The following is a 27,901-nucleotide window of genomic DNA, read 5'->3' as shown; positions in this document are numbered from 1 at the left end:
CACAAGGCAGGTGGCTGCTGGGGACCCCAGTGCACAAGGCCCTGCTCACCTGGGCCCCTCTGACGAGCGGGGGCATGACAACCTGCGAGCTCGCCTGTGGCCCCAGCTTCGAAGACACCTGCTGCCCACCGCGGACCAAGGGTGGGGGGATGACACTCCCAGGCATTCGAGTTGAAGAGGTCTGCCAATGACACCAATGCCCAGATTTATATGGCTTTTTTTCTTTTTAAAAGCAAATAGATTTGTTGCTTTTGTAAAAGTACATAATAGTTTTTTTTAAAAGGTAGCAGAGAAATTTTAAAAAGTTGGCTAAGATGCCTACTCAATCTAAACACAGAGAAACAAGGAACAAACTTCAACCAGAGCTGTGCAAACCTGGGTTCACTCAAGAGTGCATCCCACCAACAAGGTGGCACACTGCCAGGTGACACTGGCCCCGCTCACAGCAGGAGAACAGCTAGACCAGGATGGGTGGCACCTGCTGGGGCGAGTGGGGGGCTGCACTTCCAGACTGTAGCCCCATGGCTGGGAGCCAGCCTCTGCCCCTCACCTCAAGGGCACCCCGTGGGCAGAGGAGGACGAGAGTTGAGCTGGGACAAGGCTCCGGTGGGGCCTGGGCCACAGGACACCCTTGACTACCACCCTTGGAAAAGTCAGCACGAAGGGAGCCCAGACTCTCAAGTACTCATTCTGATCGTGCTGGGGCACTCACTGGAAGGGCCCTTCCATTGTCAGTCGAGATTTCTGTTTGCGATGTCAACAGTGGCCTAGTTTGGGCACCGCAGTTCAGGAAATGCATGCATGCTGCTTTAACTCTGGGCTGTGGGCAGGAAGGCCTCACTCCAGCCCACTCAGAAGGAGCCGGCAGCCTTTTGCTAGACCTGAACCAGGGCTGCTCGGGAGCCTGATGGGCCCATTCCTGACTGTAAACAGCAGCAGTGCCAGCCAGACACCCGCCGAGGGGCAGAGGGGACACTGACCTGAAGTGATGGCTTGCCGGCAGGAATGCTTTGTGTGCCCCGCACGAGCGGGGGAGGGGTGGTCACGGTGCTCCCTGTGGAGCCTGCGGGCTGTAAGAGAGCAGGACACATGGGAGGTGAGAGGGCTGCTGGCCGCTCCCCTCACATGGAGGCACCAGTAAGCTCCCAGCCTGACAGTGACCCCATCTGCAGCAGGAGTTGGAATGTTCCACATGGACTGAGGAGGGACTTCCCAGCAGCCCCCTTCCACCCCGACTCTCAGCTTCACTTCCAGGTCACTCCTTGACACCCACATGGAACCCAAGGTCCCACTCTGCCCTCCAGGGGATAGAACTGCTGCTGCTGCTGCTGTTGGTGATGGTGGTGGTAGTGGCAGCGGCAGCTGAGGCAAAGGACCCAGGACCTGGATAGGTCTCTCAACCTTAGTGAGAAAATGCTGTGTCTGGGCACTTTTTAAAGCCACAAGTTCCACTAGAGAAGGCACAGTGACAGACTTATTGCACTTCAACAAGTCGAGGAAGCAGAAGAAATTAATAGGCAGGCTCTGCCCAACCGACTTGCCAACCAGGTGCGGGTGCAGGTTCAAAAGCAAACCCCTGAGCCAGAGCAGGGAGTGTCTCCTCTTGTCTTTCCTCAAGCAGCTCCTGCTGCCTAGGACATACTAACTTCCTGGTTCACCGAGGTAGTGACGAAAGTACTCGGAAGGTAACTTCATCCCCCACCAGGCATCTTCCCAGAATGGGGAACTAGAAAAGCCCCCCAAAATAAACCTGAACTCGTATTACACGTGAAACCCCGTCTAGAAGCAGCAGAACAAAGAGCCTCGACCCCAGGGAAGAAGGAACTGGAGTGGGACCCTCTAGAGGGTCGGGAGTAAGTTCTGTGGGGAGCTCGGTGCACACCCAGCTGGGCAGAGACTGAGAGGTGAAGACACACATGACAGGAGGAGGAGGGGATGGGAGATGACAGGGCAATGTGTGCCCATGGGACAGGAGGCCTTTCTGGAAACGGGCTCAAGACAGAACTATTAACCCAGAAACATGCTTCTAACAGCACCAAATACATCTGAGCTCTACTTCCTTGACATCTCAGTCTGAGGGAAGTGAGCTTTACATACTCAGATCCATGGTGCTCTAGACTAAAACACATTCTGACTCCCTTTTAGCTGAATCCAAAATGTGTACATGAGCCCACAAACGTCCACTCAGACCCTGCCCCATGCGCCCCGGAGCAAAGGCTTTCTTTCCCCTCTTGCCTTTCCGCTCCCTGGCACAGGAGAGTGGTCAAGATAAGGGCACTGGCTGGTTACCCTCAGTTCCCAATGGCTCCCGTGAACCCTTGGGGAGAGCAGGGGACACAAGCACGCACCTTCTGGGTGGTGGCCTCCTTTTGTATTTGACTCTGCCGTAACTTTTTCAACAAAACGAGTTTTGCTTCTTCTAATCTTAACTCTTCTTTCAGTTGCTTGATCATCCTCTCTCGTTCCTCCGGACTACTCTTCTACAAGGGTAAGGGAAACAGGATTGAGGAGAGGGTCCTCGGCAGGGAGCAGAGGTCCCCCATCCCCCACCCCCCACCCCGTTACCAGCTCCACTCCAGGGCACCGCAGCTGGGCTTACCATGAGGGCCTCAGTGCTAGTCTCCTTCAAGGCCGCCGTGCTCAGCCCATTCACCTTTGGGCTCGAGGGCTGCTCATTGTCGGAGAGCACGATCACATCAGGTGAGGGAGGTCTCCTCTCAGACTTCATGTCACTGTCAGGTGGAGACAGCAGTCATTACCAGAGTGCCCTGACTGCTGGACAGACAAACGGCAGGGTAGGAACCGGGGGGTGGGGGGGCCACTCCTGCCCAGGCTCCCCAGCTGCCCTGCTGGCTCTCCTTGGGTGTCCTTCCTGCCCCACCTGCAGGCCCCAGGCTGCCTCTTCTCACTGCATACATCACAGGGCACCCAAACCCACCAATTTATGGCTGGGCCTTGCAACAGCTGGGACTTAGTGTTTGCCTCTGTGTCCCCAGGGCTGAGGGTGCGTGTGCCCCTAAGCATGATGTGGTCATTTGGAAAATCATGGCAGCTCCTTCCTCTACCACATCACTTAGTACTGGGTAAAAACACTTCGCTCTGGATCCCAGGGCCTGGCTCAGTCGGGGGTCCTGTGTGCTGAGTGTGATGGGATGTGAATGCCTCGAAAACCAGGGGCTGCCACCTGTCCATGCTGGAAACCACTTGATGGAGAGCCCAGCCCCTACACGAACCAACTTTTCTTTTCTGCTCAACCCTGGCACGCTGACAGCCCTCACACCTGGCAGCCCACCTGCCTCCAGAAGACCCAGGGGCATGTCCACGGGCTGTCAGCCTGCTCAGAGGGCAGCCCCAGGCTGCTGCTGGATTGTCCTTCCTAGGCCACATGTGGCCACAGCCACTACATGTTTTGAAACCAACTAGGACACATTTTCTCTCAAAGACCTGGGACTCTTTACCCACCTGATCTACTCAGAAACTGGTTTCTGGCTGGCTGCCCCACCCCCATGCTCTAATGATGCGTGGACTACTCTGGTCACAGATGCCAAGGTCACTCTGTCTGTTACCCTCCCGCACACCCCAGAAGTCCCAGCTCAAACTGCATCATGAAACAACTGTCATCGTCCTAGCCCACATCCCCCTTTTTTCCCTAATGAATTTGCTCTCTGCTCATTGCCACGGTCTGTCTAGGGAGTTTACTTCTGCTGGTGAACTTGACCTTAGGTTGTTCTTCCTCTACTGTCAGCCCACAGCATCTCACTACAACCCAGGCAGAATCAAGGGACAATAGGGGAAGCACCTGTGGGTGTTCCTTTTTTGTTATTTTGTCAAAACATGGTCACAAATGTCTAAGTGTGTCGCTCTGTCATTTATCAGAACCTGGTAACACTGAATATCCATTCTGTGCTAACTTTGGGCCAGGCTCTGAGCTAAGAGCTCACTGCACATTATCCCATTTAACTCAAGTAGGAACACACCAACATTTGATTCCCCCTTCTTGTGAAGGATCCTCTAGGATGGATACACACATCTAATGCCACTGAAGCCACAGGGTGGAACAGGTGCTGTGGTGTCGCTGACCCAACGTGAGTCCCAGAGACACACTCTGGTCCCAACCAAGCAGCTCCTTTTGCGGATGGCATAACTGAACTTCTCCTGAAGATCTGGGCTCAGTACTTGTGTTGAAGGAATCAGATCCTTTTTTGTCAGCAAGAAAACCAGCCGAGGACAGAACACGTCCGCTAGGTGGCACTGTGACCCAGAGGACAAACTCAGACGAAGTTAACTGGGAGTTACAACTCAAAAGTTGTCCCCACTCTTTCCACTAGACCCCAGCCAAGCTGAGGGCACAGAGTTACTAGGATGAAGACCCTGACTATGCTCTGACAGTCCGTGGGACTCCATCTCCGTGCCCGAGTGTGCGGCATCTTCAGGGAAGGACAGATGCAGGGGACCAGAGGCTGAGGCTTCACCAGCTCTCCCCTGGACTCATGGATGCAGAGTGGAGCTGCTCTCCTCACTCTCCCCGGTCCGTCCTGATTGCACCCACCAGTGCTGCACGGCAGCTGCAGCTGAACACTGGTCCTAGCCCTGATCTGACTTAACTAGAGCAGCTGCCGGCCAGCCTCTCACCGGAAACCTGGGGAGTGGAGGGAAAGGTGCCCATTTCACGTAGGGTTATCATTCTGTATTCTGAAGTCCAGAAACAGGTTGTTTATAAAGTGACCCAGGACACTTTACTGGGGTCGCACTAAACCGCCTGTGTCTCTCCTTGCTGCCGGCCCCACTCCACCTAAGATCGACTTTCAAGGTGACCTCAGGGCTCTAATTCCAGGCTCTCTGGAAGTGCACACAGACCCAGAGCACCTCATAGGCAGGCGGACCCAAAGCCCAGCACAGAGCTGCAGCCCTGGTCTCCACCCAGGTGGGTCCCAAGTGAACTGAGGAGTGGTGGCCCAGGCAGCACCTTGTACAGAGTTACAGCCGACAGACACACTTCCTGGGCGAGCACAGGCTGAAACAATGGCCAATCTACAGGGACTTGTCACTTTTTAACATCTTATAGAGGGTGTGCACTTCTTCCAGAGTTGAGATGTCTAATGAAACTCAAATTTGCCTGAGGGAAGAGGACAGGGCTACGGACCTGGGCCACCGGGCAGCTGAAGCTTCCCAAGAGGGCCGCTCTGACCACAGCGCTCCCTGGCCCCATCTTGGCCTGAGACTAATCAATAACTCATCCAAGAGATGATGTCACCACCCATCAATGATCACTCAGCATCCCAGCAGCCAGCAGGGAGTGAACTTCCTGTATGCTAATCAGGCCACCAAAAAGTCATGTGACAAAGGCATTTCCCTCCTTGGTCATGTGACCCTTTAACTGTGCCTTCCAACGTGAAAACCATGGCAACGGCCAGTTCTAACCGGTTTGTGACACGCAGCCTTCATTTTGAGAAGGGAGGTAAGGGTTCAGGTGCTGTCAGAAAATGGAGGCGCCAGGCTCACCCTGGGGCCGCAGAGCTGTGGGGACTTCCTGTGTGGCACCAGCTCACAGGGGACTGTGCCACAGGCACCACAGTCACCTCTTACCAAACACAGAGGGGGCCACTAGCCCCTTTAAGTTTCCAAATGAAAAACTTTCTTAAAGGAGAGGGAGCTTAAAGACTCACTATTTTTCTGGAGAGTTCTTTCAACTCAGGATAAAAGAACATATGGCTCAAAATAATCACAGGTATTATTCTAGAACAAAAAGTTTTAATTATAAAAGCCATCTAAAGTGAAGAGAATGAAAGCAGAGGAAATCTAGCCCAATGTGTTGGGGGGCAGCGGGGCGGGGGGCAGAGGGGGATGGCGTCATGGCCAACGGACTTGTCTGCCTTGCTCAGGTGCAGTTGTTAACTCCATGGTGGCCACCATGGGCACTGAGTTTATTTGGAAGCTACGTGGTATTTCAGGGCAAAGCCCATAAGCCTGTTCTGCCCATACTGAGAACCCTTAATGTGAAATATAATGATCAAAAAAGATTTTATGTGACCTACAAAAATCCCTGGAAGGAGGCCAGGCTGTTATCAGCGTACATGGTCTTACCACCTCCTCCCCTGGGCCGGCCCTGACTTCATGAGCACAGAAATTCTGTTACCTGCCAGGAACTTCCGTGGAGTTTCCTGGAGGAGAGGCCAGGATTATAAACTTACATTGTGAACCAATCCCACCTCCACCGCACAGGGCTATTGCTCTCAGCTGCTCCCCAACCAGCAAGCAGTACATGGTTAATATTTAGTGTCCCCTCAGCCTGTGCGGGGAAGGAATCTCACTGAAGGAACACAGAGCCGTCCTTGGCAGCTCTGACCTTTGCGATTCTGTGAACGGGCCTGCCTTATGTCCAGGGAAGGCATACTCATCCTTCCCTCATTCAGTCATTCATTTATCACACACATTTGCTGAAAGCCTATCTAAGAAGCAGGTGCTGCACCAGGCATTGGGGAGAAACACCTGGATAAAAGGTAGTTCTGTCCTTAGGGTTCACAGCCCACCAGCATGGAAAGACACAAAAACAAGTGAGGAAAGGCAGGTTGGGGTGAGGCCCAGAGAGGCCACAGGTGGGGGGAGGGGGAAGGAATGCCTCAAATGTCTGCCCAGCAGCCGTGTCCACCCACAGAAGAGCGCAGGCAGCTTCTCCAGAGCTCCTATAAACGCAGGCTGTCCCTGCCCCGGGTCTGCTTGACCAAAGTCTGCATTTCAGTAAGATCCCCTGAGATTCCTGCACATACTAGGCAAGTTGGGGATGACCATGAACTGTGACCCTATGAAACTTTGGGACAAGAAATCCTCCTCTAGGCCAGCTCAGACAAACAGGCAGGGCCCATCAATGCCTTCTCCAGCCACAACCACTCCCTGCTAGAATCCTTCCTCCTTGTACCTCTCAGGCCTGGCAGAGTTGGGGGAGGCAGGCACTGCTGGACTGCTGGTTGTGTTTAAAGGCGGGATGGGATGCAGGATGGGGGCTTCGCTAGATCCCATGCGATGTTCCCCCACATGAACCAAGCTATTCACACCCCTAGACCACCCCAACAAACCCTTACCTGGCTCTATCACCCCATCACCCCGGGTTCTTGCCCACTAAGCCCCAGGCCTGGCCCACAGCCACCACCTGCCATAACTCCTTGCATGCTATCCCCTCTGTGAAAACACCCTATCTCCATCCTCCCCAGGCCTCCTTGTGAGCCCCAACGCACCCTTCAAGATGTACCTCAAACCATCTCTGCCCCCAGAAGGGTTCCTGGCTGGCCCTGTGCCATATATCCTTGCCCTGGGAATGTAGTCAGTGCCCCCCGCTGTGTGCTTGTGGGGAGTCCCCAACAGTGCACAGCCAGGGAAACCACCACAGCCCACCTGCCTCGGAAGGCCCTCTTAGCCCTGCCCGGGTGAGAAGCTCATGGCAAAACTCTGGGGCTTCCACTCATGAGCAGTGCATGCCTGAGCAAAGCCCCCCAGGCTCCCCAGTGGGTCTCCATGCCTTAGAGCCTCAACCCAGTGACTAGCTCACCTGCCCTCGGCTCAGCAAACCTGTTTAAGTGCCTCTGCCTACCTGCACAGCACCCCCATGGGGATCAGTCCTCCCTCCTTCAGCCTCCTAGGGTGACATGTCATCACCTGAATAAGAGGCAAGTTCCCCACCCTGAGCTGGGTCATGACAACCCCTTCGGGGGAATGTAGCATAGGCACAGCTGCCAAGGACCCACGACCCTGATCCATGGCAACCTCAGCTCCCAATGAGGGCCAGGCTGATGCCAGGGTGGGTGACCAGATGAGCAAAGGACAAGGAGGGAGTCCACCCCTGGGGTGACACAACAGCCACTGAGCCTTCCCAATGTCCCTAGAGCCAGAGGAACAGGAATCTCCTCCTAAGGCCATGATGGCTGGGGGAGGGGAGGACCCCAGAGTGAGAGGGCGCTGTGCCCTGAGCCTGTAGTTCCCCGGCCACATCCCACCAAGCCTTGGACTTGAAATGGTTGCAGGCAACTTGGGCTGTGGAGAGAGCCCCCAGAGTGAGTCAGAAGACACTAGAGTTTCACTTGGGGCCGCCTCTTGCAAGTGACACTTCCCTCACCATGCCTCCGGTAAGGAGGGGACAGGAATCCCTGCCCTGCCCATCTCTCAGGGCTGCTTGGTAAGGTTAAGACCTCAGCGCTGAAGAGGCACAGACATCTGAGAAGATGGCCATCAAGGAGGTATGGCCCGGCTGGGTGTAGGGCAGGGCAGGCAGCCCTGCTGACCCACAGGTACTCAGCTCAGGGCCATGTAACACCATTCAGTAGTGAGGGGGCTGCTCACCCAGGAGTTCTCCCAGCCCAGAGATGGAGAGGTAGGTTTGTTCAATAGCCTGGGTCTCTGAAGCCATGTCCCATTCCCACTTCACAGGCAACAGAGCTGTCTGCTTAGAACCATCCCAGGGCCCTCATCTGGCTAGGTCCTGTTGTCGGATCACCTGCTGCCTCTCTAGAGCCAGCAGGCCATGCCCAGAGGCCCCAGGCAGACCTCTAGGCAGCCCCAAAATCTCAGATGGTGGCAACACCACAGACTCCCAAGAGGCCCTGATGGATGCTGTGACAGGACACAGCCTGGAAGAGGCTAGCAGGGTACAGGAGAAGAGGGGCCTGCAGTCTCAGAGTGATCTTCTGGATTTTAGGGCCTTAGAGGCAAGCACTTCCAGGGGTCCCCAACACTGGGAAGATAAGGGCAGCGAAGGGGCTGCACTGCCTTGGCCTCGCAGCTCGGCCACAGCACCTACTAAACCTCTGCAAGGCGGGGGAGGGGGGGGGCCGGCGGGGAAAACATCTGCCTGATCTACTCACTTTCTGAGGAGATAATCAATAAACAGGTCACTGAGGGTAACACCTGAACATTTGCAAATCCCTTGAGGGCAGGGCTGGGTCCACTCAGGGCCTGGCAAGGCTGCCGTGGCCCTAGGATGGGGGCTGTGAGCTCAGGAGGAATCTAGCCCACCCGTGGACTGGCTGATAACCTCGCATTGCTGGGCAGCTACTTCCCACATGCACACAGATGCTATGCTGCTAGAGAAAACACAAATACACTTTAAAAGATTTCTGAATTCCATGTCATTATGTGCCTTTACAGAGCAATAGACCCTGGAAGTCCAACAACCCCTATCCTGTGAGTCCAGGCACTTTAATGGATATTAACAAGGAGCGCTACTACTTGTGATTGATAAAATCCCATACACCAGGCTAGACTCTGACAAGGCCCACTGGTTCCGCCCCTGCAGATCCCGTGGAGGCCAGGAGGCTTTGCCTGGGGGCAGGTGGCGGTTCATTCACAGCCCCCACCTCCTCTGGACCTGGACCTGGGCTGGTTTTGTGGCTCGATCTCTGAACTACAGAGTACAGGAGAAGCAACGCTGGAAACTTTCAAGGCTAGGTCACAGAAGGCTTGCAACTTCGGCCTGGGCCCTTAGAACACTTGCTCTAGGGGAAGTCAGACTGCCTCACACCACCATGGTGTAGGATGCCCAAGCTAGCTGACAGGAAAGAGACAGAGACACACACAGAGATTGGCCCAGATAGTCCCAGCTGTATCGGCCAACACATGTGAGTGATAAGCCACTGGGGACATCCAGCTAATGTGGGACTGCTAGGACCAGAGAGCCCAAGAAGCAGTGCCCAGCTGGGTGGGACCAGCCAACCAGCAGAATTGACAGACATTAAAACATCAATACATTTTTCTTTTAAACCACTAAGCTAATGGGGCCGATGGCCCAGCTCAGCCTCTGGGGAGCTAGCCCACACTGCGGTAACTCCACCTCCTCCCTCAGACTGTCCCCAACAGAGGCTGCCCACTCTAGACACGAGCCTGGGAAAAAGCAGGGAGAGAGAAGGCGGTAAAGAATAAGGTTTACTCAAGTAACTACCCCATTGACCCTGAAAGCTCCCTGTCCACAAAGGGACCAGCAGCAGCCCGTACACAGAGGCTGTCCAAAGCAGAGGCAGACCTGGGATGAACACAGCTCCAGAAAGGCCAGGCAGCTCAGAGCTGCCCAAGGAAGAAAGCGGGTGAAGAGAAGGTCCCATGGAAGAGGAGGGGATGGTCTGTAGCCTGCAAGGCACTGCAGCTTCAGGCACCACCTGAAGTGAGGTATGAATCAAAGCCAGGAAGCAATTCCACATGCTTCCTTCCCTCCCCCAACCCGTCCCTCCAAGAAACACTTCTATAAAAGTCCTGTGACAAAAAAAGAATCCCTTATCATCAGTTCCCCAAGTTAGTCCTACTACGAGCGTTGTGTGGCAGGCCCCCATGTACTGGGTATGTCAACATATGATTCTGGGAGCGTTTGCAGTCACCTGGGTGTGGGGGCTGCTCACTGGGACCCCACACAGCCCTCCCTCCTTTCTCAAGTGGTGGTGCTCACTCAGACACTCTTCAAAAGGGAGCTCTGCTGCCAAGACCAGCCTGGGGGGTGGCAGACACTGATGGGTGCCTGGTTCCCCACTAAATGCCCCCCCTTGCCCAGGTCCCAAAGCCCACCTGCTTCTCAACAGCCGCAGCCCCTCCGCGATCCCCTCAACTCCCTTCTTAGCATCCATTACCACTCCTCCCAGCCCCGTAACTTGAGCTCCTCTTGGCTGGGATGTGCAGAGAAAAGCCCAGAGCCTGCTTTGTGAGGCCTGGGAAATCAGAATACATTCTGCTTCTCTGCCACAGAGGCCATAGAGGTGAGCAGCTGGGATGGGAGTTTTGAAACCCAGCCATCATTCTTCCTGGAGACTTCAGGTCCAACTACTGCTCTGGAGCTCCGTGATGGCGAGCCCTGCCACAGCACTGGCTGAAGAGCTCAGGAGAAAGAAAGAAAGCATTTGTGTCCGGCCTGGGCCTGCGAGTCCGTCTCCCACCCCACCGCCCAGCACAGAGGCGCGTGGTCCCAGGTCCCTGGCTGGAGCGGAGGAGCCCCACACAGCGCCTGCTCCCAGTGTCAGCTTGGCCAGGAGGCAGCCAGTCGTGCTGCCAAATGCCTTCTAGGAATGCAACGGCCCCCAAAGTCAAACAGCCCCGCCAGGGAGACCCAGAGGACCTTACTGTGACAGGGGCCAGTTTTGGGGGCATGCAGAGTGGCTGAGGGTGGTAGAGACAAACTGTGGAGACCATGGTGGCATGCTTGCTGGGCCAGTAGCACCCCCCCCCGCCCCCCGCTCCCCCCCCGCCCACAGAGGCCACTGCAGCACAACCCTGCCAGCAGCTGACACCACTGGGTAGGCCACATGAAATGCAACACACTCTGCTTAGAAATGAGGAAAGAAACACTTATTAGAAATGATCACTGCCGGGCGCAGTGGCTCATGCCTATAATCCTAGCACTCTAAGAGGCCGAGGCAGGAGGATCGTTTGAGTTCAGGAGCTCGAAACCAGCCTAAGCAAGAGCAAGACCCCATCTCTACTAAAAAATAGAAAGAAATTAGCTGGACAACTAAAAATATATAGAAAAAAATTAGCCGGGCATGGTGGTGAATGCCTGTAGTCCCAGCTACTTGGGAGGCTCAGGCAGAAGGACTGCTTGAGCCCAGGAGTTTGAGGTTGCTGTGAGCTAGGCTGACGCCATGGCACTCTAGCCAGGGTGACAGAGCAGGACTCTGCCTCAAAAAAAAAAAAAAAAGAAATGATCACAATCGTAGAACTGAAAGGCTGACCTTTTGTGTTTGGAAAATTATGGAGAACACCTGCTAACCCTTTACGATGGCCAGCCCTCTGCCAACCACGAAAACGCACCCTCCATGCAATCCTTTCAACAGCTCCAGCACCGTCCCCAGCTCCCAGGCAAGGGAACAGTCTTGGGGGCCAAGTGCCTTCTCCCAAGGTTCACACAGCCAAGACCTGCACAAAACTTGGGACCCCACGGCGCCCGGGCTCCCATGTACACCTCTCACTGTGCTGGGACCTGGGGGACAGCAGAAAAGGAGGTGCAGCATTGGAGAGGATGAGTCCCCCTGACCATCAGCTCTGGCTGCTGCTAGTTCAGATTATCAAATATCATTTTTGAAATAGATTAAAGATAATCTTTATTTATTTGAAGGATCCTGGACATCCAGCAGCATCTACATGCCGAGTCCCTGAGGTGATAAGGAAACAGTGCCAGGACACAGATGTGGCCCTTGGACTCAATCAGGAAACAATAACTTGCTACATCACAAAGCAGGTCAGAAGGACGGTTGGAAAGAAAACTCCAGGGTGGCAGACACTCACTGCAAGTGGGCCATCGCCTGCTGGAGGAGGCCACCGCCTGCCAGAGGTGTCCTGGCTTGGAGAGAATGAAGGACAGAGAGGAGGAGAAGACCCCAGCCTTGACTGAAGCACCAACGGGACCTCCTGCTTCTGGTCCCTGTGCACGTGCCAGGCCAACCTTCCTCCAGGGAGGAAGCACGGTGAGAACTCACTGAGCAGAGTGGAGGGAGGCACTCCCTATAGCGAATGAACTGAGACGCATCTCCTGGGAGAGAAGCCAGCTTCCTCACCAACCCAGAGACAGAGAAGTCACCTGTGCGCAGATGAAAACCACAGACAATAAACAAGCACTGCTTTTTCGCTTGCAACAACCACAAAATTTCTCGATGAATGGAAAGTATTCCCTTTGCCTGGAAGTATCCTGTCCCCCTTTTAAACATCTGTGTCTCAAGTTGCTGGATCCTCCCAAACTGGCACCTGTCCTCCTGGCCCCAGGTGTCGCCCACACCCCAACCAGACCTGCTCCAGCTGTGGAGAGGCCCCAGGACACCAGTGAGGACCACCGAGGGGCTGGGAGCACCTCCACAGCTTTGGGGGGACCTGGCCCAGTTGCCAAAACTCCGTTTCTTCATCTACAGAATGGGAAGCCACTCACCTCAGGGGGCTGACATGAAACGTAATTAAATCTTAACCTCTAAGTACATGTCTTTTTAATATTCCGTGACAAAATGTGCCAAGATGAAGCACTCTCGCTGAGCACCCAGGCGGGAAGGCACCGTGAAGAGAAGCACGTGTGTAGGCATCCATGCTGCCTGAAGGAAGGACTGACAGACATACTGGGGTAATCAGACTTGGGGGTCTGGCAGGTATTGCCCCCAAAACAGTCGGCACAAAACCTGTCACTTCATGGAAAACACCTGACGGTATTTGTTGCCAGTGTTAATGTCCAAGGTGCTGATACTCAAAATTTAGAATTTTGGCAAACTTGTATTTGCCACTCAATCTGAGCTTAACAACTTCCCAACAGATCAGTGGTGACACTGACAAACCTGGTTTTGTCACAATGAATGGTGAAATGTGAATCTGAAACATCTCTGCAACTCAGTAAACTAATATTTTTGAATATTCAACGGCATTACAAACTCATGAGTAGAGGATCATTCAGGGAGAGAACAAACAGATCTCCCCACAGAAGAATCCTAGTAAGTTACGGACACAGTCCACACCTGAGGAGGGGGACAGGACTCCCCAATCCTCAAGGGTGGGCTGCACATAGAGACTTCCTTCCCAAGAGTACAGCATGGAAGGGGTGGGGGAGGGGTCGCTTTATAGGAGAAAATCCCAGCAAAATGCACCTTGGCCAGATGATCAAAGTCAATGCCAGCAGAACAAAAGTCACGTGGACGGTGTGTACCCTTGATATGATGTGATGAGAAGGGCATTTCACCTCTGTGGTCTTCCTCCCCCAAACCCAAAGCCCTGTTCTCATGAGAAAAACATCAGACAAATCCCGGCGGAGGAACATCCTCCAGAACACCTGACCACTACTCCTCCAAACTGTCAAGGTCATCAAAAATAAAGTCTGAGAAATTGTCACAGCCAAGGGAGTCTTAGGAGCCTCGAGGACTAAATGTAATACGGGATCCTGGAACAGAAAAAGGACATCAGGAAAACACTAAAGAAATCAGAATTAAGTAGGAACTTTACTTAATAATAACATAAGGATATTGGTTCACTGCTTGTGACAAATGTTCCACAGCAGCCTCTTAACAAAGGGGGAACTGGGGTGGAGGGTACAGGAGTGATCTTTGCAACTTTTCTGTGAACCTAAGATTATTCTAAAATTAAAAGTTTATTTTTAAAGAAGATTTTTCTGTTCAGAGTACCAAAAAAGTCCAAATGGATTTTAATGTAACTAAGTACAAAAAGCTCACTGATGAGGTTTCAGAGTCTAAGGCTCAACTAAGTGGTAGAGAACGGCCACTCTGTATTTTGGTTTCAAGTTAAAGGAGGAAATGCACAAGTATCCAAAAAGATGACTGAAGCACTCTCCATTCATTCTCTAACTGCTTCTCCGTGTGAGTTGGATTTTCTTCATACACTTCAACCCTCTCAACAAATCAGGAGAAGCTGAATGCAGAAACAGGAGAATCCAGCAGCTGTTTTCTTATTCAGCCAAGTATTAAAGAGATTTGCAAAATAATTTAAAAAAAAAAAAAAAGGGCCGGGCACAGTGGCTCATGCCTGTAATCCTAGCACTCTGGGAGGCTGAGGCAGGTGGATCATTTGAGCTCAGAAGTTCAAGACCAGCCTGAGCAAGAGCAAGACCCCATCTCTACTAAAAATAGAAAGAAATTAGCTGGACTAAAAATATATAAAAATATATAACTAAAAATATATAGAAAAAATTAGCCAGGCATGGTGGCGCATGCCTGTAGTCTCAGCTACTCAGGAGGCTGAGGCAGGAGGATCGCTTGAGCCCAGGAGTTTGAGGTTGCTGTGAGCTAGGTTGATGCCATGGCACTCTAGCCCAGGCAACAAAGTGAGACTGTATCTCAAAAAAAATTTTTTTAATGCTATTTATGCTTGTATGTCATAGGTTTATTATTGTCATTTTTATTTATTTATTTTTAAGAAACATGATCTCACTCTGTCGCCCAGGCTGAGTGCAGTGACCGGATCATAGCTTACTGTAACCTCGGAACTCCTGGGCTTCAGCGATCTCTCCTGCCTCAGCCTCCCAAGTAGCTGGGACTACAGACACGCACCACCAGGCCAGCTAATTTTTTTCAATTCTTCGTAGAGACAGGGTCTCGCTCTTGCCCAGGCTGGTCTCAAATTCCTGGCTCAAGCAATCCTCCTGTCTTGGCCTCCCAAAGTGCTGGGGTTACAAATGTGAACCACTTGTAATGCACCTGGCCTATTGTCATCTTTAAATGAATTAGTAAGTATTCTCAAAATTTCCTAACAGTGAATGCCAACAGATATATTCCACAAACCCAAATGCTATTTGGGGCCCAGAAATGGAAAAGGGGCCAAGACAGTGCAAAGTGTTTCCTGTCCCCGGCAGCCCCATCACTAACGCAGATGCTGGGCTCCCAGGTCCAGTCCTCCTGACACAACACAGCCATGTGAATTTCTCTTGTTGCCAAAGTTGTGTTTTGAAAATCAAGATGCATTAAAAACTTAATAGGACTCACCCCACAAGATATGCTGTAACTTCCCTGTAAATTCTATTCAATCCGAAGCCAACAAAATTTGATCACCTTAAGGTTCTCATGGCCTTAATGTACCAACTGTACAGTCCCTACAGTGACCCAATTCACAGAAACCTGACACTACCCAGATCAACCTGGGCACCCCAGGACCCCAACAGCAGGACACTATTCTGCATCTCACGCTCCACTGCCCCCAGTCTGCCATTCTCTGGGCCTATGATTCTCCTTCCTTCTCCAGCGTGTCTGCCTCTGCTCTCAGGTCAAAGTGTCTGAAAGATTCCAGGCTCCCCTCAGGCATCAACTCTTCCTTCTCCAGAGGCGGCTTCCAAATCTAACACCTCATCCCAGCTCTACAGCTCACCGTTCCCACACCCAACAATCCAGCCGAGCCCACCTTTCCAGACTCTGCTCCCACCACTGTGTGCCTTTGGACCCTCACCCCTCTCCACCCCAATTTCTGGGCCATGAGCTCCCTAGAGAGTGCCCTAAGATCACACTTCCCACACTGCTCAAAGACACGCAAGTTTCCTGAAGGGAGGTATCACTATGTGTCTTGACCAATGGTTCTCTCTAGAACGCTCTGTTGTGTTAAAGCTGCTTCTGAAAGCTGTTGGGGCCCTGCCTCAAGAAATTCTGCATTGGCAGGGCACGGTGGCTCACGCCTGTAATCCTAGCACTCTGGGAGGCCGAGGTAGGTGGATCGTTTGAGCTCAGGGGTTCGAGACCAGCCTGAGCAAGAGTAAGACCCCATCTCTACTAAAAATAGAAAGAAATTATATAGACAACTAAAAATATATATAGAAAAAATTAGCCGGGCATGGTGGCGCATGCCTATAGTCCCAGCTACTCGGGAGGCTGAGGCAGGAGGATCGCTTGAGCCCAGGAGTTTGAGGTTGCTGTGAGTTAGGCTGAGCCATGGCACTCTAGCCTGGGCAACAGAGTGAGACTCTGTCTCAAAAAAAAAAAAAAAAGAAAGAAAGAAAGAGAGAGAGAGAGAGAGAGAGAGAGAGAAATTCTGCATGCCACCAGGTCTCAGTCCCACAAAGAACCAAAGCTTTTCAATTTGGTTACATCACAACTATTTTAAAGATTTAAGCTCTAAAAATAAGCAGTCCTATGGCTCGAGTCCCAAGGGAGGGGGCACATAGCAACGTCTCGTACGTCTCCCATGTCTCTACCCATCAGATGCTCCCTCTCTGTCTCCTGTCCCCGAGAGAGGATAGGCCCTTCCATGTCGCCGTGGCACTCAGTTACAGGGAACTCAGCATCTCCAAGGACAGCTGATCTGACCTGGCCTCTCATGTCACTCTGCCTTCCTCCCACAGCAGTCTGTGGCCCACCCGTCCTTCTGTCCTGAATCTCAGACACCCTCAAGTCCCCAAGAGTTCTTCCCATCAGCATGGAGTTAACCTCACTCTACCAGGAAGCCTCACAAATTACCAGCCTCACTTCACAGAGGAGACAAGCGGGGCTCAAGGGAGGGGCAGACTGTCCCTAGCCACAGAGAGAATGGGTACACAGCGAATCAGGGCTGCCAGACGTTCCCATTCTTTTTTCACCACCAGCTGTCCCCCCAGGCTCACAAATTATAATTCACATGCTCATCTACTTGAGAGAAAAAAAGAAATTACTCAGAAATCTCTCTGACAATCAGGTAGGCTTTCCTGTTCTTCCCAAGGCACTTTCCGCTAACTGGGAAAATACTGTCCCCCTGGTGTGACTCCTGTGCCCCTGAGGCCCAACACCCACCACTCCTTCACTCCACTATTTGTACCAGGTTAGAGGACCAAGAGGGACAAGATGGGCTCCCTCAGCCCCAGTGACCTTTCAGGGCCAACGCATTTGCCACCTGCACCCCCTAGCCTCTGCGCCCAACAGAGCAAGATAACGGTTCTGGTACAACTGTTCCCACCACAGCAGAGAAACTGGCTGCAAACTAAAAAGCCACCTATATAAACTCAGTTTCAGCAGGCACAGCAGAGGGTCCCTGTAGACAGTTAAATGACCTGCTACAGCAACCAGGGCATCAGCTACAGGAAAAGGAGCCAGTCAGTGACAGACAAAGAACCAGTGGGAAGATGTGCTGGGAGGAGGTATCAGGAACTGCAACAGCAGAAACAGAAAGCAAGTCATTTAAAAATAGGGAAAAGAGCTGCTTAATCTGCAAATCTGCTTAACTTACATGTGTGAAGAGAAGAGTCCTAACTGGAAAGGACAAGCGTTTACAGGTGGTTACCTCAACGGCTGTACAGTGGCTGCCACAGGATGACATCCCCACAAAGTTTGCACTGTCCAGGGAGAAACCGGTTTCAAAGCCAGGGATCCTGCGTCCCCTCCATGACCAGAGGAGGGCACTTAAGGCAACAGGGAAGTGGCAACACCTTGGAGGAGCAGGAAGTCCAGAAATAATACTATTTACCTGTCACCAGGCTGGCTCACACTATGGCCCCCTCATGAGCTGAGTCTCTCTGGGAGTTAGAAACAAGGCATCCAGAGTCTGTCATCCTGGTGCCCCAAAATAATCTAATGATTTTCAGAAGTACAGGTGAACACCTCACATTTCAATGATTTCACACCTGGGATCAGTCAGGGTCCAGGATAAAGGCGGGTGGAAGGACTGCAACGGATGAGGAGCTCTCAGGGAAGGGGCCATGCAGAGAACAGGAAGGAGACGGAGCAGGGGCCGGAGCAGGGGCTATGGAGGTTTGGAGGGGCAGCAGCTGAGGCAGGGGAGGGTGCAAGGAACCAGAAACCGATTCCTGAGGGAACATACCTCTCAGTTCCCAGGAGATCGCTACCAACAGCTAAGAAATGAAGAGACTGTTAAGAAAGCAGGCAGGCTACAGATTTCTAGCTGGAGCTGGTAGTGGTGCTCTCTGGGGCCACCCGGCCTCTCCTGGAAGTCGCCCAGCAGCAGAGAATTAGCAAGTGAAAGGCAGCGGCCCGCCCTCAACAGGTGCTGGGGAGGGGCTGGAGAGCCAGTGGAGGAGGGGGCTCCAGAGGGCCACACTCTGGAGTGCCCACAGAGTGCCAGAGCCCCCGCAGGACTCTGGGGACAAGTCGGTCACACAAGGAGGAAACATGTTTCTTGCTTCTGGACGTCTAAAGCTCTGGCACCCCGATGGTGGGGGGCGGGGTAGGGTTCAATCCCTGTGAAGACGTCTGTAGGAGAGCCAGCGTGAGGGCCACAACCCTACCACCCAGGCCTGTGAGAACCCACCCCTTCCCCAGGCCTCACGCCCACCGACAGCTGTGTCACATTCGCCCATCTCACTCAAGGCCGTGCATTCCAGCAGACAGGCAGACCCAGCACAGCTGCCATGGGGCATGGTCTTAAGAGCAGGGGGTGCAGGACTGGTCTGCGTATTGTCAGGGAGGACTCCCCTCCCACCTCCACACAGGCAGCAGGCACAGCACTGACCATCTGAGCACCCGCTATGTGACGAGCACAAGGGGCAGTCATCTTCTCTGTCCCCACAGGGCTGGCCTCATGCTTCCATCACAGAGGGGAGGGGGTGACAACCCAGGACTCAAGATAACTAAACACACGCAGATCCTGTGACCCTGCAGTTCAACCCCTGGGTGTCTACCCAGACAAATGCCAACTGATGTCCACACGGAGATGTCTGTAGGACGCACACAGAAGTGTTGCTCACGCCAGCCCCAAATTGGAGACTGAGCAGGTATCTACAGACAGGTGAGTGGACATCACTAAGCAGCACACCAATGCACACACCAGGATGGATCCCCAAACATGTGGAGGGAAACCAAACCCCAATGAGCAAATTCTGCCTGTTATCTGTTTCTGCGGAGTCTGTGAAGAGGTGTAGCCAGACACCAGGGGCAGGTTAGGGGTTCTTCCAGGGGGATGATGATAAGGTTTCTGGGGGTGATATATGGTTCTCCACCTAGGTCAGGATTTGGGTTACACAGGTGTATGCTCCTGTCAGGACTCATCGTCTGGGGCGGTACCAGGAGAGGCCCATGCTAATATAGCATCCACCAGAGTGACCTCCTGGGCGGTGGGCAATTCTGGTAAGGCCACTTTACCTTTCCCTCCCAAGCAGCCACTTATAACAAGTGCCTGTCCAAACAGCAGGACTCTACCTATGACCATTGGAGTTGTCTTGGAAAAGTTAAGGGAGGCACAACTTTTCCAGCTGGCCCCATTTCAGCACAGAACCAAATGAGGCCATCCACACAATACCTCGTTCTAGACACCTAGATGACTAGTTGTCTAGGCAGCTGCTATATCACATTACATTCTGATTTGGTTTTGCTTTTGGAAGAGGACTTGGGTGTTAACGTGCGTGTAAATGATATATGCACACACACGAATGCACGCTCACCACTGTGGGCCTCCAAACCTGTCTCGATACCAAATAGTCAGCCAGTGCAGTCCCTGGGCACGGAGGAGAGGCTGGTTTCTACACAGATGTGTAAACCCCACTGCCCCTTTCGAGACTGCCAAATTCTCAAAAGAAAGACAGGGGCAGTGATTCTGTGATGAAGGACGCCAGTATCAACAATAGCGTCCTGCTGTGTAGGCCCAATAATCAGACGGCATCTCTAGAGCGTTTTTATAGTCTGCTTACAGGCCACAAGTGCTTGGCCAGGGAGGTGAAGGCTGGAAACACTAAAGTTAAGATCAGCTCTAACAGTCAAGATGCTACCTCAAGCCCCCAGTAGGCCAAGGGCCCTGCGATGGCGGATTGAACACATAACCACAGCCCATCCAGCCCACACCATGTCCCATCCCACAGCAAACAGGCCGCATGATGCAAAGAGAGGAGGCGAGGGAGGAGGAAGACACACAGGCTGCCTGAAGGCCACACCCCCCAACAGAAGGACACCTTCCTGACATCTCCCTAGGCTGCACCAAAGTCTGCCCCTGCCCAAACCACAGACCATGATAGCCCCAGCCTCAAGTCCTCCCAGGAAAACTGAAGAAGCAGAGAGGGTCTACTTGGTGCCCAGTGATGCCCAGCCCTAGAGTGAGCCACACCATCAAGGTTGAGGCCTTCTTTCCAAGACCTCTGCAGCACTTTCTTTCACAACATGCTTCTCCAAGAAGCTGCGAGAATCAGATCCCGTTCTAGTTGTCTCTGTCCCAGGGACCAGCGTGATGCCTGGTGCAGAGCAGGCCTGGTCCTGGACCACTGACAATCCACAGACAGTTGATGCCTCGGAAAAGGGCATACACGAGCATGTTTTCAGTGAGGCGTGGCCGTTCACAGAACCCTCACCCCACACAGACCCAAGGTGACCAAGGGACACACCCCCCCCAACCCCAGGCCTGATCTTTCAGGTACAGGACCTCTAAAGAAGAGTCTCACCTGAGCGTGGTCCATTATTTCTGAAGATCAACAACTTTTGACAATTGCATTGTTTTTTTTTGTTGTTGTTGAGACAGAGTCTTACTGTGTGTCCCTGGGTAGCGTGCAGCGATGCCACTGTAGCTCACTGCAAGCTCCAACTCCTGGGCTGTAAGCAATCCTCCTGCCTCAGCCTCCCAGGCAGCTGGGACTACAGATGCGTGGCGCCAGGCTGAGTTTTGTTGTTTTGTGTGTATTTTTTTCTTTTTCTTTTTGGTAGAGAAGGAGTCTCACTCTTGCTCCAGGCTGCTGTTGAACTCCTGACCTCAAGCTATCCTTCTGCCTTGGCCTCCCAGAGAGCTAGGATGACAGGCTTGAGCCACCACACCCAGCCAACAACTTTTGGCAGAGAGAGGCTCTCCTCTATAGGAAAGTACAGGAGCATCATCTACTTAATCGCTGGGGGGTGGGAGGGAACCCCTGAAGACCAGGAGCTTCTCTGCCTATCTCAGCTCCAGCCTCATCTGATGGTCTGGACTTGCAGCGGGGTTGACTTATGGGTTGGCCTCATAAGACCAACAGACTCACAACTTCTACCTCTGTGGACTTTGTTTTTCCATGCACACATTCATAGATGCCAGAATGGAAACCAAACTATTTTAACCTCCACTTATTTTTTTTAACATCCATATTGAGGTATAATTTATATACCACAAAATTCATCCATCGTAATAGCACAATTCCATGATTTTAGTAAATCTATAGAGTTGTGCAACCATCACCACAATCCAATTTTAGGACACTTCCATTGTCCCAAAATGTCTCCCTATGCCTGTGTGCTATTAATCACTGCTCCCACCCACCCCCACCCCCGCCCTGAGCAAACACTGATCACCTTCCCCCTCTGTAATAAATCTGCTTTTGTTGGGGTGACACGCCCTGTAAGTGAAATTATACAACATACAGTCACTGGGTCTGCTGATTCCCCCTTGGCATGTGAGTTTGAGGTTCATCTGTGTTGCAACACCTATCTGCAGTTTGTTCTTTTTAATGCTGAATAGCAATCCATTGTGTGGATGTAGAATATTTGTCTTACCCATGGGCATTTGGGCTGTTTCCACTTTCTGGCTATTATGAAATCATGCTCCCGCCACCCAACTACCTGTCTTTGTGTGGACCTATGTTTTCATTTCTCTTGGGTAGCTTGTTGAATCACATGGTAAGTTTGTGCCTATTTATGCCATTTAACATTCCTATGAGCAACGGATGAAGGGTTCCTGTTTCTACACATCCTCGCCAACACTTGTTATTGTCTTTTTAAATTATGGCTATCCTTGAGTCTTGTTTTATGGCCTAGCATATAGTCTCCCCTGGAGGATGTTCCACGTGCACTTGAGAAGATGTACTCTGCATTCACCAGGTAGAGTGTTCTAGAGATGTCAGTCAGACCAACTGGGTTGATAACGCTCTTCAAGTCCTCTATAATCTGCTGCTCTAACAATTATTGAGAGTGAGGTAACTATAATTGATGATCTATTTCTATGATCAGTCCTATCAGTTTATGCCTCAAGTATTTTGGGGCTCTGCTGTTAGGTGCATATACTTTTTGACTGTGTTCCTGACATTATCATTCATTATGAAATGTCCCTCTGTGGTGCTAGCAATATTTTTTATCTTATAGTTTATTTTATCTCATATTAATATAGTCACTCCAGCTCTCTAATGGTTTCTTACGGTCTATCTTTTTCCATCTTTTTATATTTGTCCTTGAATCTAAAGGGTGTCACTTACAGACAACATATAATTAAGCTGGATTTTGCTTTGTTTAAATACAGGCTGACAATCCGGGCCTTTCAATCGAGGCATTTAGAACATTCACTATCGATTATTCAATTATTGATATGGCTGGATTTGCATTTGCCACGGTGCTGCTCGTTTTCTACGTGTCTTCCTTTTTTGTTCCTCAGTGACTGTCTTCTCTGGTGTTAAATGTTTTTTAGTGTATCACTTTAATTCTTCTGATCTCTGCTGATTCTTTTTAACTGTATTTTAAAGTTATTTTCTTCATAGTTGCTCTAGGGATTAAAATAAGCATCTTAATCACAATCTACTTCAGATTAACTTGATTCCAGTAAAATACAGAAACTTTGCTCCAATATTGCTCCGTTGCAGTCCCCCTCTTTTGTACTATTATTACACATATTTTATCTATGTTTGTTATAAATCCAACTGATCACTGCATGCCTTTGCTCAGTTTCCAGCGTGTAGAAATAGTTAAGTTTTTCCTATTGACCCACACATGTACCATTTTCACTGCTCGTTATTTCTTCCTGTGGACTCACGTCATCGGCGAGGAGTCTCCCTTCAGCCTGAAGAACCGGCAGGTCTGCCAGCGGTGGATCCTCTCAATTTTTGCTTATCTGATAATGACTCTTCCATCTTTATTTCTCAAGGACAGTTTTGCTGCACCTACAATACTCGGTCGACAGTTTTCTTCTTTGAGTACTGCAAACATCATTCAACTCCTTTTTGGTTTCCATTGTCTCAAGTCAGAAGTCAGCTGTTCATCATATTAATGTTCCCCTATATGTAATGAGTTGTTTTTCTCTTGTTACTTTCAAGATTTTCTCTCTCTCTTTGAGCTTTCCACAGTTTGACTATGAGACTATGATGTGTCTAGGTATAGATCTCTGTATCTATGCTACTTAGAGTTTAAGCTTCTTGGATAACTTTCTCCTCAAATATTTAATACATTTTTGGCCATTATTTCTGTCTTGCCCCAACCATGACCTCAACCTTGGGCTACCACTTTAACTGCCATTGGATGCTCCAAATAATCCCACTATAGTTAAAATATGTATATATAAATATATATACATATAAATATATGTATGTATGTATATATGTGATACAAATTCATCAGCCACTTTCTTAAAGAAAAAGGAAATTATCTGTCCTAGAAGCCACCAGAAACTAGATCTAGCCTTTCATATGCCCAAATTGAGTCATAAGACAGTAATAAAACAGCATGAAATAAGAAGACATAGTTATGAAAAAGAATCAATTAGAAATTCTAAGAACACGATACCATACAGTAATGAAAATGAATTAATCATTGCTACAAGCAACAGTAGGGCTAAATCTCAGAATGCTGAGTGAAAGCAAGAGGACAAAGGGTATATACTAATTAATTCCATTTATTTAAAGTACAAAAGCAGGAAAAACTAATCTATGCCGTTAGAAGTCAAGAAACTGATTACCCTTAGAAGGTAATGGCAGCAAGGTAGTAGGCACCAGGCGGGCTTTGGGAGTACCAGTAAGTTCTATTTCTTGATTTGGGTTATGAGGATGTGTTCAGTTTGTGGAAATGTATCTAGTTGCACATATGTGTACTTTCATTATGTTTGCTATAATTCAATTAAAAAGTTTAAGAACTGGCCAGGTGCAGTGGTTCATGCCTGTAATCCTAGCAGTTTGGGAGGCCGAGGTGGGAGGATCGCTTGAGGCCAGGAGTTCGAGCCTAGCCTCAGCAACATAGCAAGATCCTGTCTCTACAAAAAATAGAAAAATTAGCCAGATGTGGTGGTACATGCTTGTAATACCAGCTACTCAGGAGGCTGAGGCAAGAGTCACTTGAGTCCAGGAGTTTGAGGTTGCAGTGAGCTATGATGACAACACTGCACTCTAGCCCAATCAACAGGGCGAGACTCTGTCTCAAAAAAAAAAAAAAAAAAGAAGTTAAAAAACAAAAATTAAATTCTCTTGGCACAACAATCCAAAATTGGTATGTTAGTTATAAAATACATGGAACCTGAAGGCCAAACAGCTTCAGCTGACCTAAACTGTGGTCCAATACAGCTACTGAACACCAACTTGGGAAATAGACAGAACCACCACACCGTGCTAAAGGGAGGCTCCCACGGGGTATCCCAAGCAACATGCTCCCAAGAAGGATCGGAAGACTGTCCATTTCTAATACAAAAACCAGAGCCACTCACTACAGAATGGATTATGGTTTTAGAACAGCTCTGGGCTGGACGTGATCCTGTGATTCTATCAAAACTCCCAAATGTACTTCTTGAAAGAACTAGACAAAACATTCAACACGCGAACTTGGGGAGACACCAGTTACACATGTGACATCTCGTATCAAGCAAAGCTAAAGACCGAAGGGGAGCTATCACCAACACCGTGTCAGTTGCTTCCCTCATTGCACACCGAGCACCACAGCTGATTCTGGGTGCAAGTTACTCGGCATCCCATCACCCTGCAAGGCAGAGATATCTCCCATTTAATGAGTGAAGAAATATAGGCTAAGATCGTCTGCTCAGGATCAATCAGGGAGTGTGATTTGACCTCAACTCTGCCTGCTGGCCTCTGAGCTGGCTCTCTCCACACGCTCACACTGCTTCACAAATGTCCTGGGGTGTCTCTAATGCTCTAGGAGGACCCCCCCCTCCTACACACACACACACACACACACACGCACACACTCACACCCCAAGTGTCTGGGTTAATCTCTGTCCCTTGCTCCCTTAACACATCATGAGGAAAAGCACCCTGATCAACTTCAGGAAACGGTGTCACATCTTCTACATGACCTCAGTTTGGAGGTCAATCAATGGCCCAGTAGGGAAGGGACCAAAAGGCCCAGAGGCCAACGTAGCCCTGGCTTTTGGCAACAGAAGGATCTGGGTTTGAGTCCCAACTCTAAGCTCCTTCAACACTTAACCTCTCCCTCACAATTCACTGTCCTATCCCACAGGGGGGCATGGTAATTACGGGAGAGAACACACACTAGGAGCCCAGGATGGCGAGAGGGACTCAGCAAATCTCTGAGTTTGGGCTCCTCCTCCTCCTCCTGCCCTGACTGTAAACCCACCCCTGGCTGCTTACCACCCACCCCAACCTCACCTGAAGTGCCATGGACTCTTCTTCCAGCTGAAGACTGAGTCAGAGGGAGGGAAAGGAGACCTAGACCTACAGTTTTATTTCTGAAACTTGAAGAGAGGACCTTGGCTTTAGAATAGGTACTACAGTCCTCAGAGTTGGACAGAAAAGCCTTTCTTGGATAGCAAGCACACAAAAACATATCCCCCAGACCAAGATGCTTCCCGAACAGGAGGACGGTGGGGGGAGGGAGTTCCCATTTATCTTGAGGAGGTAAGAATTTTAGAAGCTGAGAAACACCAGATGATCTCTTAGTCCTTGGGATCCCAATATTCTGGGCTCCAACACAGATCTGACACAAAGATTGCAGGTTGGGGCCATTCTGTGGGGTCAGTCAGAGTGGCCCCAACCTGCAATTCTCAAGCAAAGCGAGGAGCCACCAGCTCCCTGCACAAACAGGCGTGGAGGGACAGGGCAGTGAGAGGAGACAAGCAAGGGGCCACAGAGGAGTGTGTCACAGGGCCAGCCAAGAGGCCACAGCCCCACATGCACCCTTTATAGTGGGTGCCTGGGTATGAATATTCTTGACAGCTCCAAGGGAGGGGTGATGCAGGTGCTGGGTCTGAATTTCTCTGGAGAGGGAGAAAAGGTTTTTGAGTGAAGAAATGGGATGGTAGATTTGGTCTTACGTCTTTCAAGCTTTTACCTTAAGAGCCTCACAAAAGCTGAGTATCAGCAAAGTCACTCTTGAAGTAATCAGTGTTGACTAAGGAGAAACCCACAGAGCAGGCCACAGAAGACCCAAGCTGAGTGAAGGCGGAGCTGAGTGAGTGCACAGCCCTCCACCTCCAAGGAGCAGTGCCCTGGGCTGGGCTCCTGACTCTGTCGCTAGCCAAGTGACCCAGGTAGGGTGCAGCATCCCTGGCCTCCCAACCTCCAGATCTGAAAAGCAGGGAGGCATGATCAAATGAAAAACACAAATTTTCCTACAAACCAAAAGCACCAAGTTAGACGGACAGCAGGTACGTGATTAGTGAAACCTGCTAATGGCAGAGGAGCTGATGGAAAGTACCAGTTACCTGCCTCTGAGACCCATATCCTGTGCCACTGACCCAGGGCCCCAAAAGGGAGGTCCCTCAGCAATGATGGCCCAGTTGCCGGTGGAAGCGATGCCCCGGCTGCGCCCCACAGCCATCTCCATGACAACCCCACCAAAGCTGCTTCCTACACACAGGCCTGACCAGGCCTAGAGCACAGCTCACCCCCACTGTGCACTCCAGGCCTGTCTCCAGGTCCCAGTCCCTCCCACCGGCTCCTCCCACTCACCTGTGTGAGGTGCGCATGTCCACAGGCCCTTCGCCGGCCAGTCCTTCACCTCTGCCCATGGCCTCTGCTGCCCTCAGCAACCCTTGGGCTGGGCCTGCTCCTGGCTCAGGCATCACCCTCATGTCTCCATCAGTGTTTAAATCCAAAGCCAACAATCCTCTCTCCATTTTTATTTTCTTGCTCTCCACATCGTCCTCCGTCGGGTCCCGTTCAAGAGCTCGTTTCTGACTCCGTGTTCGGCATGCTTCTTCAGTCATTCTGAACTTTGAGGGGAGAAGAAGACACATTTTAATTGGGCAGAGTGAAGTTGCTACCTTCTTAGAAACTTTTCATAGCGTCACTTTGAGTGTTTTCCTTCATGTATAAGGATGGCAGAGGTAGGTACAACAAGCACAGGGCCCTCAAGTGTCCCCAGGACATTTCTTCACTGCTTTGGGGAAGGCTCGGCAGGAGCCGGGCATCCCCAGCCTCCAGTGTGGCAGAGCACCGGGGGAACTGAGCTATGCCCTGCCCCACTGGGGGCCACAGACCTGTGAAGGGCTGGATAGAAACAACGGGAGGCAGCTGTTTACCAAGAAGAAAAGGAATTCTGTGCACTCCAGACCCAAAACTGTTCTAGATCTGAGCTACCTGCCTTAGGGGATTCCGAGTGCCTGTACTGTCTGGAATCCGGGAAGGGGGTGACTGCACTGTACTAAAAGCAGAGTCAGGGCCAGGTCCAGCCCCGTACTGTGGTAACTTGGGTTAACTTCTGCTTCTTCCCTTTGGTGAAGGGAGGTCTTCTCACTCCCTGCTCACCTCCAGGGGGTGTGGTGGGGGTCACGTTTAACCCTTTGGTTGCCAGTGAGGTACACTTCGAGCAGGGTGAGGCCTGGCCTGTCAACATGCCGCCACCCTGTACCTGCAGCACACACATATCTTGAT

General features: G+C 51.2%; 1 protein-coding gene across 3 annotated transcripts in view; it reads right to left on the bottom strand.

Moving 5' to 3' along the window:
- GATAD2A (GATA zinc finger domain containing 2A) overlaps nucleotides 1–27,901 on the bottom strand; it is a 95,317-nt gene that overhangs the window by 8,761 nt on the left and 58,655 nt on the right. For 2 of the 3 annotated variants that reach the window (XM_069477218.1, XM_069477219.1), the window contains exons 4-8: nucleotides 26,978–27,240; nucleotides 2,600–2,732; nucleotides 2,349–2,480; nucleotides 981–1,070; nucleotides 50–181 (exon numbers count right to left, since the gene is read on the bottom strand). In XM_069477218.1, coding sequence (XP_069333319.1) covers nucleotides 50–181; nucleotides 981–1,070; nucleotides 2,349–2,480; nucleotides 2,600–2,732; nucleotides 26,978–27,240 — 750 coding nt within the window. The remainder of the gene's footprint in view (nucleotides 1–49; nucleotides 182–980; nucleotides 1,071–2,348; nucleotides 2,481–2,599; nucleotides 2,733–26,977; nucleotides 27,241–27,901) is intronic. The other variant, XM_069477220.1, reaches the window with a different exon arrangement.

The sequence above is a fragment of the Eulemur rufifrons genome, chromosome 2, assembly GCF_041146395.1.
Source record: "Eulemur rufifrons isolate Redbay chromosome 2, OSU_ERuf_1, whole genome shotgun sequence".
Lineage (NCBI taxonomy): Eukaryota > Metazoa > Chordata > Mammalia > Primates > Lemuridae > Eulemur > Eulemur rufifrons.
This window is presented reverse-complemented; position numbering and strand designations above follow the sequence as displayed.